This window comes from Polypterus senegalus, chromosome 1, assembly GCF_016835505.1.
Source record: "Polypterus senegalus isolate Bchr_013 chromosome 1, ASM1683550v1, whole genome shotgun sequence".
Lineage (NCBI taxonomy): Eukaryota > Metazoa > Chordata > Cladistia > Polypteriformes > Polypteridae > Polypterus > Polypterus senegalus.
This window is the reverse complement of record NC_053154.1, coordinates 79,795,549-79,811,401: the sequence shown is the minus strand read 5'-3', so window position 1 is coordinate 79,811,401 and position 15,853 is coordinate 79,795,549. Positions and strand designations below refer to the sequence as shown.

Sequence of the window (15,853 nt, the reverse complement as noted above, 5' to 3'; positions counted from 1 at the left end):
TTTCTGTAGTTTTTTCAAGGCACAACTAATCACAAGCATAGTGACCTCTTTTATCCTGGACCTGGCAGTACTTCTATTGCTAAGACAATATCTGATGGAAGCACATCCAGGTTAGATGGAAGCCACCCAAAATAGGGATAGTCCTTTCTCGCAGCTCCTGATGGCAGCATCCATGGAGCTCAGAAGGGCTGTCTAATGGGACCAGTATGGGTTTCCAGTATGCCCTTTAGGTGCATGAATGGGTGCACCAGTTATGGAGTGCTGCCACCTCGTGTGTTGGGGGGAGCATACAGTTGTGACAGGCTGTCTCCCCCAGTTCTTTTGTTATACAGGCCTCCTGGCTGGGCAGGGATCTTCTATCCATCCCAACTACAATTCCAGTCCATGTTGGCACACCATGCCAGCCTCCTAGCTGAGACAGGGTATGGGGTTCATCCTGGTTGGGATGCCAGGCCATCCATGCCATCCATGGTGGTTGGTGTTTTTTAAAGGTAGTATTAGACCAAAATAATGGAATTCTTCACAGGATTCAAATAAATATTTTCTTGAATGTTGGTTCCTATATTAATTTGTGCTTTCGTAAAATATTCTCATTTTGAATAGGGATCTGGGTTGCTTTGTCTTTGATTCTGAGGGATCATGAATAAGATAATGAACAAAGTAAGTGAAATTATCAGAATGTAGAAGATTGTTTGCACTGTCACATACCAAAAACTTAAGATAGCTGCAGTAAGTTACTGTCTCTGTCTTAGGTAATCTTCCACAGACTCATGGTACTGGTGTGGATATTAGTCTTTTAGATATTGTGACAGATAGGGGACACCACTGAGCCCCAAATCTTCGACACAACCAACACAAATACAGTCATCGGATCAAAACAGGGTTTTTTATTATACAAATACCTCACAAAGGTTTCCTGAAAAGGTTGCACAAAAACAATTCCCATCAAATTATTATTTCTTTCTTCTCTTTCTATCCACATCCCTCCAGTGACCCTTGCCTTCCTTTCTTCTGACTCTGACTCCCTGAAGGAGGTTGGACAGCTTCTTTTAATGTCAGAACTAGAAGTATTTCCAGTGCCACAGCATAGCCCGATGGAAGCACCTCCGGATCAATTGTCCCATATCCATCCCGGATGGAATGGCAGATCATCTTGCTTGGCATTTATAAGATGAACACAATAATTAGGGACATGTTTTAGTCTATGGTTAAAAATAATCATTGGACCTTTTTACTGCCCATTTTAAGTTCACAGATATTACAGTCCTCCTTCTTGTTAGGTCATATAGCGTAGGTACACAGTAAGTTCCTTCATCTTTGCACATTTTCTAATCTCTACAAAAATGTCTGATTGGTTAGACCAGTGGTTTCTAATTCCTTATTTCATTCCTTATCCCATGGTTGGTTATCAGGTCATAAATCCATTACTTTTCAGAACTGGGTGCTTTCTCTTGCTCATTTTTGTCAGTCAGTCAATATCCAACCTGCTATATCCTAACGGGGGATCTAATGGAGCCAGTCCCAGCCAACACAGGGCGCAAGGCAGCAACAAAACTCCGGGCAGGGCACACGCACCCAAACACCAAGGACAATTTAGGATCGCGCAATGCACATAATCTGCATGTCTTTGAACTGTGGGCGGAAACCGGAGAACCCAGAGGAAACCCACGCAAACACGGGGAGAACATGCAAGCTCCACGCAGGGAGGACCCGGAAAGCGAACCCAGGTCTCCTAACTGCGAGGCAGCCGCGCTACTACTGCGCCACCCACTCTTTTTTGATCTGATGAAATAATGTATGGCATTGCAAAGAGGTTATTTGGTTTATTTGTAAGCTATTGCTTGCTTTTTTATGTCTTAGCTGTTTTCTACGGACTACTGGGTCTGTATATTGTGTGTCCTGATTATTGTTTCTTCATATTTTTTCTGTTTTTTCCCCTTTTTTTATATTTGGAAGATACCGGGTCATCAAAATTACTGTATAATTTAAAAATGTATTGTCTTTTTAATGTTAAATTAATTAGTTAAGTTTTAATGTTAATGTCAATTAAGTAACTGTAGTTATTTTTCAGACTCATAAGCATGCACCTAGTAGGGTTGTTATGAAGAGAAGTAGCAAAATCAAACCCAGAGCAGAGTCATGGAATATATTCATTTGCCATGTGAAATTGTGTTCTAAAGTAAAGCATTTTTTCTAAATTTTAAAAATTATGTAGCATTTTAAAATGGAGGTGAAATGGGCCAGTCCAAACAGTTAAACAAAAGCTTTACAACTTACCAAATACATCAATTTTTCAAGCTAAAAGTATTACCAAGTATTGATTCACATCTTGAGATTGCACACATACTGAAAAGTAGCATATTCATTTTGTTTAATGATAAAAAAAAACCCCTAAACTAAACAAAAAGTAAAGCTTTTTATTGAAATTCGATCATTTAAAAAGGAGATTGGCAGTGTTCCTCACTTTGCTGTGGCAATCTTTCAGCCCCTAGGGTGTAGTTTCACTTCAAAATGTTGTGTCTAAATGCTGTTACAATTGACATTATTAAATGTTGATGCCCAGTGCATTCCTGTCTCTGTACTGCAGATAACTAGACAATAATCACTGAAAAATGTCACATGATCATTTAGCATGTATGTGTTATAAATTTGATAACTAGTTTGTGTCACTTAAATCTGTTTCATAATGGTTTGTTTTGATTGAATAATCTGTCTTGTTCATTTTCCCAATACTTTTATATTGTGCGTGCACACAACATGCCAAAGAAAGTGTGTGATGCTGAATATTGATTTGCACTGTAAACTACAGTAAGTGCATGTGGCTTGGTCCTTTCAAAATTCTGAGACTTTCATAAAACATGCAATGTATTGTGATTGGTTCAGTTGAGATTATAGTTATGTATGCACATGCTGCCAATTAGTGTGAATCTTGCACTGTAGGCTACGTAAAACAATTGAATCAAATGTAATAGGTGAGAATTAGATGTTATTTAGGAGAAATTGTTGGGTTTTGGTGGGTATAGTGAATCATGGTAGATGTGTGCTCCATTCAGATGATGTTCCTGAATTACTGAGAGCTGTGTTGCTATATCACGCACTCAGCAGAGTTTTGTGCAGAGCATCACTTGTTACAAGCCTTAACAGAGTAAAAAAAAAACAAAAGTAGGATAAAATGCAGCCACATTTTCTTAAATCAAAACATTTGCTGTTCATACTGGTTGTATTTGTGAGTTTTAAGGCTTTTGCTTTCACATTTGGACACTAGCCTCAATTCAGTTCCATTTTATAATACAAAATCAGGCTAGCTATTTTTTTTATTTATAAAAAATTCTCCAGAATACAATATAATGTGACAAATGTAATACATGTCATGACTGTGAAGAAATAATTTTGACTTGGAAAGAACTGAACTTATCCTTATCTTTAGTTGAAAATCTCAAAATGTAATACCTTGTTATAGTAAGTTTCAAAAGTAAGTACCAGTCCTAGACGCAGATGTAGAAATATATAGGGTTAGTCAAAATTATGTTAACATTTGAATGATGGAAACAATTTATTCACACAACATACTTCACATGTGCAAGATGATTTACAGGAATGTCTCAACCTGTTCGCCATCATGTTCAACACACAAAAAACATCGAGCAACAGTAACATTTAAAGCCCAGACACACATTTCACTAGGAATAGATGATACCACAGTCCATATTCTGTACTTTAGCTCATCGATATCACAAATGTTCCTGCTATACACGCTGTAGCAGTAGGGGGAGCTATCGCTCCCTTGAACCCTCAGGTACCACGCCAAACACCAGGTAAAAGTGCTACAATAATTCTTTTTATTATAATAATGTGCACTAAGCACCCTCCACTCCACACTACTCATAAACCAAATACAATAACAATAATAATAATAATAATAAACCACAATCCTCCACTCCCAGACGCGTTGCCCTCCTACCACCCAGCTCAGCTCGCCGTCTGGGAGCTCCCATAGTCCTTTTATATTCCCTGACCCGGAGGTGTTCCTGCCCAACAGTTCACAAGTCCTTATTCCTTCAGGGTCAGGGTAAATAGTCCTTATCTTCACCCCGGAAGCACGTCATTTCTTTCTGTCACAGGATTATGACGCACTTCCGGGTTATAGGGCATAAATGAGTCCATTGGCCTCCCGACAGTGACTCCCAGTGGTCTCCAGGGTATCCAGCAGGGCTGTGCATAAAAACTACATAGTCCATGAGGCCCTGCTGGAATTCGGGGCCCGTCCATGCTGTCGGGAGAGCTCCTCCTGGCGGCCTAGGGGTGATGGCTGGAATATGAAGCCGGCCATCCATCTCCTTCACCAAACCCCATAAACAGAAATCACAGGGTGTCAAATCAGGGTAGTGTGGAGGCCATGGCAATGGTCCACCACGACCTATCCATCGACCTGGAAAGGTGTTGTCGAGATAAAAATAATCCATTAGTGTTAACATAATTTTGACTCACCCTGTATTTGAGGGAAGGTTGAAATTGCAGTGTACACTGCATTTCTTATGTGACATTTTGTAGGGCGGATGTGGGTCTCACCTCCTTTAACTTTTTGTGAATATTTACTATGGATTATACCATTTGCAAGCAAGTTTGCATTCATTATGGATACTTTAAAATGAATACTTGATGTTACTTGAGAGAATTTTGCTGAGCTGAATAGGATGGATGAGCTTGTTGGGCTGAATGAGCTGTTGTCTTCACAAGTTTACTAATGTTCTAATATCTTAATGTGAGCACTATGCAGCTCTGAAAACAGTTATTAGGTATAGTGAAGTTCCAATGATTTCATCATGTAGATAAACTTTTCAGTAACTTCTTACACCTGTTTTACAAGCAAATTAATTATTTACATAAGGGTCTGGTGCATTAAGAATTTGTTAATATGCATTACCATAAAAAGATAAGGATAAAACATGGTAGATATCTGTGTTTTGTGACTCAAATGTATAGATTGTATTAAGTATTAATTTCCTGAAATTCTTTTTTAATCACATATTTCAAGTAAATATAAACATTTTATGAATTTACCACACATTTTTGTAGCAATAACATGTAAGTACAGGGTCGGGTACTGAACAAAATCATTAGTCTCTTGATCTTTAGAACATATCAGCAGGCAATAAAATACAAACAGCATGAGCTGCCTGCAGGATGTTCAGTTACTTAACCTCAAAGAATGAAATGCTTTAGTGCTACACCGAAAAATAAATGGCATGATAATCTTGGATTCACCACCTGCATAATGGTGGTTTTGTGGTTTAATTCCTGTCTAACTGATGAGGTGGCATTCAAGGCAAGTTTGAAACACTTTGTATATGAATTTGTAAACATAGAATAGGAAGTTATGTAGAAATTAACTCAGTGACAGTGTTCATCCTTCCTCTAGATGTTAATATTGATTACTAGTTCTAAAACAAAAGTCTTAAATGACTGTAACAAATACCAGACAGCTCTTGCTCATGCTATCTTTGAATTGATCATCAGAGGAATTAAAACCATTTGCTCTTTAGAGTGGCCAGGGAACTGCTGTTTTCACTTTTGGTGAAAAATTTGTTTTGTTTAGAGCGACATTTTTACCTCCATGAAACTATATTGCAAAAAATAAGTTTACTTTTGTTCCAATTAATATAGGAGGTTTTGAATAACTTTCAATGTATTGTTTGTAGCGTTTTTCATAAGGTACATAGGGTAGCTGTGTGAGTGTTTACATTGTCTTATTTCATAATTTATATCGTTGGCTTCACTAAAGTGAAGAAAAAGTGATGTCATATTTTATAGACTGTCGGACACGAAGAATCTCTGGTGTAATAGATAAGCAGGCACATGCTATTAAAATGTAATTGACTATTTTCACATAAGTGTACTTTAACTCACACGCTACAGAATCCCCAGGATTGTAGCAGCTTGTAACATTAACTTGTGGGAGGAAGCTCTAAGGAAATGGCAGCATTGGGCAACATGAAATGTAACTTTCAGTCAGGTTTCTTGAAATCAGTTTTGGCAAGAAAAAAAAAGATGCAATGAAAAAGAAAAAGTAAACTAAGCAAAATATATTTCTTTAGAAGAACTTCACTGAATACAGTTAGTAGTGTTTTTTATCTGTCTCAAATGTAAACAGTCTGAAATAAGCTTTAGGTGGTGTGCATGTCTTATAGTGCTTATAAATAAGGACTATAAAGTTTAATTAAAAATATTTACCTGTTTGAAATTATATTGAGTGTTATAATTTACTAAAATAAAGCATGAATGAAAAACATTTTTTGTGACTTATTTAATTTACTTAATAAGCAAACTCTTGTAACATCTACTGTCTCAGTTGTTGGGGGAGGGGGGGTGAAGTGATAACATTAATTCTATTTTTTATTTTTAATTTCTGTTGCACAAATCAATCAAACAATATGTTTAAGGAGAGAAAGATATATCTCCAGTGCACCCAATAAGCTCAGGAGAATCAAATGAATAATTATGGTGAACTGTTTGAATGCAACAGTTAATAATCAGGCTACATTTACAGTAGTTCAGCTGAATCCGAACCTCTACTTGGTTTTTGCCATCAAAGTGAAGTTGTATACTTAGGAAAAGACATTTTTTGAAGACCTCTTGATAAAGTGTCTTTTAGTCCGTCAAGAGATGGAATATATGCTTGAATGAAGTACGACAAGTTCCACACATACAGTAGTGTGAAAAACTATTTGCCCCCTTCCTGATTTCTTATTCTTTTGCATGTTTGTCACACAAAATGTTTCTGATCATCAAACACATTTAACCATTAGTCAAATATAACACAAGTAAACACAAAATGCAGTTTTTAAATGATGGTTTTATTATTTAGGAGAAAAAATCCAAACCTACATGGCCCTGTGTGAAAAAGTAATTGCCCCCTTGTTAAAAAATAACCTAACTGTGGTGTATCACACCCGAGTTCAATTTCCGTAGCCACCCTCAGGCCTGATTACTGCCACACCTGTTTCAATCGAGAAATCACTTAAATAGGAGCTGCCTGACACAGAGAAGTAGACCAAAAGCACCTCAAAAGCTAGACATCATGCCAAGATCCAAAGAAATTCAGGAACAAATGAGAACAGAAGTAATTGAGATCTATCAGTCTGGTAAAGGTTATAAAACCATTTCTAAAGCTTTGAGACTCCAGCGAACCACAGTGAGAGCCATTATCCACAAATGGCAAAAACATGGAACAGTGGTGAACCTTCCCAGGAGTGGCCGGCCGACCAAAATTACCCCAAGAGCGCAGAGACGACTCATCCGAGAGGTCACAAAAGACCCCAGGACAACGTCTAAAGAACTGCAGGCCTCACTTGCCTCAATTAAGGTCAGTGTTCACGACTCCACCATAAGAAAGAGACTGGGCAAAACGGCCTGCATGGCAGATTTCCAAGATGCAAACCACTGTTAAGAAAAAAGAACATTAGGGCTCGTCTCAATTTTGCTAAGAAACATCCCAATGATTGCCAAGACTTTTGGGAAAATACCTTGTGGACTGATGAGACAAAAGTTGAACTTTTTGGAAGGCAAATGTCCCGTTACATCTGGCGTAAAAGGAACACAGCATTTCAGAAAAAGAACATCATACCAACAGTAAAATATGGTGGTGGTAGTGTGATGGTCTGGGGTTGTTTTGCTGTTTCAGGACCTGGAAGGCTTGCTGTGATAGATGGAACCATGAATTCTACCGTCTACCAAAAAATCCTGAAGGAGAATGTCCGGCCATCTGTTCGTCAACTCAAGCTGAAGCGATCTTGGGTGCTGCAACAGGACAATGACCCAAAACACACCAGCAAATCCACCTCTGAATGGCTGAAGAAAAACAAAATGAAGACTTTGGAGTGGCCTAGTCAAAGTCCTGACCTGAATCCAATTGAGATGCTATGGCATGACCTTAAAAAGGTGGTTAATGCTAGAAAACCCTCAAATAAAGCTGAATTACAACAATTCTGCAAAGGTGAGTGGGCCAAAATTCCTCCAGAGCGCTGTACAAGACTCATTGCAAGTTATCGCAAACGCTTGATTGCAGTTATTGCTGCTAAGGGTGGCCCAACCAGTTATTAGGTTCAGGGGGCAATTACTTTTTCACACAGGGCCATGTAGGTTTGGATTTTTTCTCCCTAAATAATAAAACCATTATTTAAAAACTGCATTTTGTGTTTACTTGTGTTATATTTGACTAATGGTTAAATGTGTTTGATGATCAGAAACATTTTGTGTGACAAACATGCAAAAGAATAAGAAATCAGGAAGGGGGCAAATAGTTTTTCACACCACTGTAAATATTCAGGCACCAACTCAGTTGTATCTGTTTAATTCTCTCCAAGAAACAAGGAAAAGGGCTCACTTTGCACACCAGTACAATGTTCAAAAGAATATTAAATAAAAGAAAGCTGTCTGGCTAAATACATTTTTGAGATCTGATCACGGTGAAAGGAGCTCCATCCTGTGGTGGAGTCTGTTCCAAACTGAATGCCTCCTTCCGGCAGCTGTTGGCTTTATAGGCGGCGGACCAGAAGAGGCGGAGTCAGTTGCCCTTACTGTGTAGGAAATAAAAGAAGACAAGGTTAACAAGAGCACCTGGCTGGTATTACCTATCTCAGATGAGTCCGATCCATAGACGCACATGTATGACAAAAGCCATTTTTGAATCTTTGAGGCTCTACCAGGCCACATTCAGATTCATATTTTCCAAATGATAAAGATTTTTCACAGTCATGAATCTTTGCAGATATTAAGGAGTAGCAGTTTTTCTAAGATCTGTTCAAGGCAAAAAAGTTTCCCTGGAAATTTAAAGAGCACCAAAAACAATACTGAATGTTCTACCACCAGGCTAAGTCCTTTAGACCAGTCCTCATTTTTAGAAAGATCTGTGGCAGAGTATCAAGGCAAAAACCACTTCAGTGCTGCCCAAAGGTTTAGGTTGGTATCTTGGAGATTTTTACAACAGTATTACTTAGATGGAATATCAACTTTAAACATTGACTCTGTAATATCATGATAAAATGAAAAGATGCACTCAATAGTATAGCAGTGAAGTGGTCATTCTGTAGTTTACAGATTCTTTGCTTTATCAACACCTTATTAACTTAACATTTTTTAAAGAACAATAACTATGTTTGCATCAGAATGCTTAAAATAAAAATTTAGTTTTACCCCAGTCAAATTTCAGATGCCCACTTGAGATGCTATCTAATGACTTTCAACTAGCAGTTTATGTTGAGGGACTGTAGTTGGTTTGGTTACAATAAAGTTGTTCTAACCAGATACAGTAAATTGACTTTGGGGAGGAAGAAGTACAATACGTTTAGTAAATAATTGCAAAAATTGGAAATATTAAGTCTATTAAGGTCTCCAAAGTAGACTACTTTGTATTTAATTATATTGTGATCACTGTTTTTCAGTGATTTTATCATTTTGCTTTCTTTTTGCTCTGTTATGGTTGTTAGAAATTATGATCTATATAGGCTCCAGTCTGCATTGAGCCAGAGACAAAGAGGGGGAAGAAGAAGTGATGCGTCATTAACTTAATTTCAATTTCCACCTCTCTTTTCTGACCGAAAAGTGACTGTTTATGAAACACTTTTGCTTTTTCTTTGTGAATGTAATGAAAAAGTAATTACTTTAAAAAGTTGTTTCTTTCCTTCTTACAGCTGATTTTTTTTCTGAAAAATGACTTACTGGTGGCTAAAGTACAACATCAAATGTTAAACATTCAGCTTTTGATGGTACATCACCAGTACAGGAAACATCAAATGATGTACTCTTGCCCAAGGTAGATATGTATGATAATAAAAAGATGTTTTGATAACTTGAGGTAAGACTAATGAGGTATTAGATGGTATCACCTGCTTGTACGTAACCTCTACAGAAAGTGGACACTTCCACCTGGGAAGAAGCAAAATTTACAGAGCTGATAGACCGCAGAAGGATATATAGACAATAGTCCTGTAAGAGGGAGCCGTGAATAGTGTATTAGACTGCTTAGACCAACTGTAACCATTGTAAAGGGCAGTGAGTTTTGGTGACTTTCTTTTAACAGAATTTTTGCTATATTTTTGTGGTGTAAATTAAAAGATTTTCTAAAAGAGATATTATAGAGGTTAGCATCACTACAGAATCACAGAAATGCCATTTGTACCACCTAAGTAATGTGTGTGACCTATATCATTTATGCATTTTCTCATGCCAAAGAATAACAGGAATAGTTTAACAACACAGATCAAAGAGCTTTGTGTTGATGTAAGGATACAATTACCAAATATACTGTATGATCTAGCACTTCTATTGCATGGCACCCATAAAATAGGACTAATGAGACATTCGCATAATAGTGGGTCAATATCAAGGACAGTTTTGCAAAAGGATTATTCATAACATTCTTGAAGGCTTGGTTTATGGACCAATGAGTCAAAAATGTAATATGAGTTGCATTAAGATTTGTGAAATCCAATCCCTAAGGAAATCATACGTCCCATAAAGTATGGTGGTGATAGTATGATGGTGAAGGGGATGCTTTTCCAGCTTGGTACGTGAAAAACCTGCCATTTTAAAGCAACCAAGAATTCTGCCTAGAATCACAGAATTCTGTAAAAAGAGCAACAAACTAAACAAATAAGAAGTTACAACTCTAAATCCAGTTCTAATCCTTTACAGAAGTGATTTTTAGGTATCTGAAGTGAATTATGCATGCTAGATATGAGCAGTATTTCACCATGAAATAAATGGTAATGGTGATGTATAAAAATGGTCAGCAATCACAGAAAATGTTTGACTGCAGTTATTGCAGCTGAATGTGAGTGAAATCATTGCTGAATCGTTGGGCTAATTACTTTTCTTGCACACAACAACATAAAACTTGGAAATCTTATTAGGGTTTTGATAAAGAACACATAGCATTTGATCTAAAATATGCAAAGATTTAGAAAATAAAAAATAGAAACGTTTCACTAAACACAATTGAAATAATATACAGTATGAATTACATTTTAATGTATATGAAATTTAAAGTATTATTAAAATCTGCAGTATATGTTAGCTGAAAGTAATTCCAAATATAATACAGCAATAGCCAGGATTCTGTTTAATAGAAAGGGAGAAATGTTTGCCAGTTAATTGTAATAAAATGATTGTTTATTCTCTATGTTCTTATAGAAACACAATTTACAAATAAAAGAGTGAATAACTGAAAGTATACATCAGAGAAAAAGAAAGGTCTTGTATTTAATTGGAGACTTCAGTTTATGGTATAAAGTATTTTGTCATTGTATTTGTTATTTAGTTTTCTTTGATTGTGTTTTTTTTTTAGTGATTCCAAGCACGGCCAGCATGACATGTTATCAAAAGGTGCCTAATAACAATATCAGATGTGAGTGGACTTCTCAGAACAAGATTACTCCATTGCCAAAATGCTGGTTAAGTGTTAAGAAAGGGTAGGTTTCTAATGTTCTTAAAACTGAGCAGGTAAATAAATGGCTAAAGTCAGTTGACAGCGTTTTCAATAGAAAATTGCTTTCCATTTCCTTTATTCAGATGTGATATTGAGTCATAGTGCCGTTCTAACAGTTTTTGTGTTATGTTGTTTTGAGCATCAATTAGTATTATTTTTTCTGTTGAGGTATGTTTAATATAGGTGTTTAAAGATGTGGTGAAAGTGTCAAAAAAACTGAAAATTTTAATATATATACAATATATATATTTGATATATTGGTCCTGACCATTCTTCCAGAAATTTTAAAATATCCCACAGCCTGATTTAAATTATAACATATTAGTAAATTTTGCTAACAAACATTAATTGATCAGAAAACAATATACCGATTAAAACTATTAATTGAGAATTATTCACTTAATATGTAATTTACAACTTTCTTAGACTCTGCTTACAGGTCTGGGAATAGAGTGGAAGGTTTAAGGTCCAGTGTAAATGCTAAACAAAAAAGTATGACATGATGACAGAGGAGTTCAGGCCACAAGCCAGGAAGTGACAGTTATATGTGAGTGTGTGTGTGTTTTAATGTGTGTGTGTGTGTGTGTGTGTGTGTGGGCATGCATGTATGTTTGTGTGTGTGTGTGAGTGTATTTGTGAGCTTATTGAACAGAAAGGTGTAAATCCACAGAAAGAAAAGGAGGAAGTTACACTTTGAGTGAAAAATATTGTCATTACTTGGTTGATCCTAAACTTCATAATGCACATACTGTATTATCATCTGTCCAACCATCCATTATCCAACCCGCTATATCCTAACTACTGGGTCACGGGGGTCTGCTGGAGCCAATCCCAGGGCGCAGGGCAGGAAACAAACCCCAGGCAGGGCGACAGACCACTGCAGGGTGTGTACACACACACACACACCAAGCACACACTAGGGACAATTTAGAATTGCCAATGTACCTAACCTGCATATCTTTGGACTGTGGGAGGAAACCCACGCAGACACGGGGAGAACATGCAAACTCCACGCAGGGAGAACCCGGGAAGCGAACCCAGGTCTCCTTATTGTGAGGCAGCAGTGCTACCCACTGTGCCATTCTATTATCATCTAGAATCTCTAAAAATAAAGCTTAGTTACTTTTCCCTGGAATAGTAATACTGTAATGCCTTATGTGAAACATGTACAAATTACTGGATATTAAGAATATCAAGAAAATAGCTTTAAAATAGTTCATTATGGAAGAATTAACAATAAGTTGAAAACTGCTGCTGTGCTTTGTATTCAACAAATGAAGTAAATTGATTTGATATCATAAAAACTGGTTGGGTTTTACTTTTTAACATTTAATGTACAGTGTCTTTCCCATAGGATGATTGGAAACATTACCCGGTACAACTGCAGTTACTCCACCGCTAAGCAGAAATGCTTTTGTATCCTGCCCCACATAGAGGGCGACCATGATTTTTACATGGTCAGTCTCTGTGTTTCCAATAGTGTGGGCTCCACGTCTGACCAGTTCTCCTTTCATGCTGACAAGATAGGTGAGTCTGACAGCAATATAATGCATTTTCTTTAATTGAATTTAGCTGGATGCTGATCTAAAAACATTATGGAGTTTTCCCACTGAATTAATTTTTATATTTTTCACTCATATCTATAAACCAGTGAGCTTTTCACTTCGTCCATAGGTGACTGCACTCCTATCAGAGATGCTGCTGTATTCCTTTTAATTTTCAAATGAGAATGCATACCTTTTGACTAAACATTATTTACTAAAGCATGTATCTGCTAATCTATAATTAAGATAGACTGGTAGATACACGTTTTCAGTTGTGATAATAAAATATCTCTCCAAGAAAAACAAGAAGGTGGTTTAAGTTTATTTTTTGGTGTATTCCTCTCCCCACCAGTCAAGCCAGATCCACCAATCAATGTGTCTGTTCAGGGAGTGAAGACAAACACCCGGCATCTTTTGATTCAGTGGTCAAAACCTACAAGCTGGAAGACGGTATTCTATCAGCTGATTTACGAAGTTCGCTATAAAACCAAGATCCAGTACTCGTTTATACAGGTAAGTGATAGACTTGGATAATCTTAGCACACAGTGACGTTACTCCTGTGAAAGTAGAACTTACAATATATCCGGATAAAAAAATAATTTTTCAGCAGTGTTTATGTGTTAATATGAATATAACAACCCATGACAAAAAAGAAGTAGATGAAATTAATGTGTTTTATTTTAAAGGGAATTGGAGCCAAAAGCAAATACAAAACAATGTCTTCTGCAGTGCAATTTACTTGCAAGACTCTTTCCTGTTCTGTCACGTTATTTTCAAAGCTCAGATTTATTTATGTTTAAAGGACCCTGTGAACTAACACAACAATCAATGTGATTGATATTTAAACCATAATTAAAATAATAAAACTGAAATGAAAGAAAGTTATACTTTCAAAAAGGCATGTCATTTCTTAAATACAACATTTTGGCTTATGCATTAAAACAATATTTTTATTAACAGTGTCTTTGTTTTTCTGGAAGGGTGCTGTGGCAAATTAAAATCCCCACTTTGTTTTACAGTTTTTGCTGTCATGTAGAGAAGAGTTGTTATTTTTAAAACCATAGACAATAGAAACTTGTGACTTTATCCTCATTCAGATGGCATAATGTTGGATATCTTTCAAACATATTTTAAAATTTTAATTTTAGTTAGTACTTTTAAAATGTCTATTGGTGTATGTTGAATAAATTTGACTAAGTATTTCATTTTGTAGATTTTGGTCTTCTATCTCATTTAAATCCTTTTATTGGATTAGCAACACAGGGCTCGCAAAATCAATAACTGACGTCCCTGGGCTGTTAACTTTTCCATACGTGCTACCAAACTGTTACACTGCACTGCCCGACGTGTATGCCTGTGTGTGTTTATTGAGTTTACTTTTTGCAGTGGTAGCGCTGCTGCCTCGCAGATAGGAGACCCGGGTTCGCTTCCCAGGTCCTTTCTGCGTGGAGTTTGCATGTTCTCCCAGTGTCTGCTTGGGTTTCCTTCAGGTGTTCCGGTTTCTTCCCACAGTCCAAAGAGATGCAGGTTAGGTGCATTGGAGATCCTACATTATGCTTGGTGTGTGGGTGTGTGTGTGTCCTGCAGTGGGAAGGTGACCTGCCCGGGATTTGTTCCTGCCTTGTGCCCTTTGCTCAACAGAGTGGATTGGCTCCAGCAGACCCACATGACCCTGTGTTAGGATATAGCGGGTTGGACAGTTACTGACTGACTGACTGACTTCTCTTCTCTCTTTCATAGTGTAATGATCAGGCTGGAGATTCAAAGGGCCATGTGGCTGGACAGCTACTGAGCCGCACTGTGCGTTTAGAAGGCGCAATGCTTTAAGCAAATGAAATATCTCAGCGAAAGGGGGATGTCCCTGGAAAAAAGGTGGAAGGAGCGCGAGAGATAGCATGGAGTGTGAAAGATGCTGAAGCAGAAATGTTCTGTTTGGCGTTGGTGGGAGGGAGGGGGAGCACACACTGTGCAGGAAAGGCATGGTGTTCAGGATCAGTGCGGAGTGAACTGTCGAGTAGAGGGGAATGAGAGCGAAAGAGCACCATGCTTTTGGGCCGTGAAGTGAAAGACGAGTAGTGTGAAGGAGTCAATCAAGACCGAAAACCATTAAAAAGTTGAGGCATCTCCCAAGGCCAGGACTGTGTTTAGCTGGAAGGCAATTAATCAAAGCTCATCAGTTTCAAACTCCAGAACGTGTATCGTCCAAACACGTACCGCTCCATGCTCAGTAAGATCGCTTATAAAAATAGCTCGTAATAATTTAAGTCAAGTTTAAATTTCACACGTGTCAATTTCGTTTGCACTTCTAAAAGTTACTTCTGAAAAATATGCTTGCGCCTCTAAAAGTTACGAGTACAATTCTCAAGCATGAATAAACTGTCAAAATACGTTATTGGACGCACGAGGCATTCTCTATCGAATTTTGTTGCTATGCATGTGCCATAAAGGTGGAACGATGGAGTTATTTTTGACAGCGATCTTACTCCATATATGCGTGCTAAAGCTTTGGTTGTCGGTTCATTTGCCACCCACGGTGTTGCGTGTTTGTGATCTAACGAGTTCTCGGGGACCAGAGTTTTCCCAAGCAGCATTTAGTGAACTCCATGGGCAATCAGCCCAGGCTGTGACACTAACCCATCACGGGGCTGCGCCATTGGACCCTCTATTTACATCATCTGTGAGTCATCGGAGGTCTGGTGTAAAGCCAACGGAGAGAACGTGAGTTGGAAGTTTTTCGCTTCCAGTTTCTTATTTACACAACATGTGCAAAGCAGTTACTTATAGTATTCATCGTTAAGAGCCAGTCAAATTGTCCTGCAGCAT

The 15,853-nt window shown here is 37.6% G+C and overlaps 1 protein-coding gene across 2 annotated transcripts in view; it reads left to right on the top strand.

Moving 5' to 3' along the window:
• il6r (interleukin 6 receptor) overlaps positions 1 to 15,853 on the top strand; it is a 78,338-nt gene that overhangs the window by 35,003 nt on the left and 27,482 nt on the right. For both annotated transcript variants that reach the window (XM_039751744.1, XM_039751736.1), the window contains exons 3-5: positions 11,345 to 11,468; positions 12,840 to 13,012; positions 13,382 to 13,542. In XM_039751744.1, coding sequence (XP_039607678.1) covers positions 11,345 to 11,468; positions 12,840 to 13,012; positions 13,382 to 13,542 — 458 coding nt within the window. The remainder of the gene's footprint in view (positions 1 to 11,344; positions 11,469 to 12,839; positions 13,013 to 13,381; positions 13,543 to 15,853) is intronic.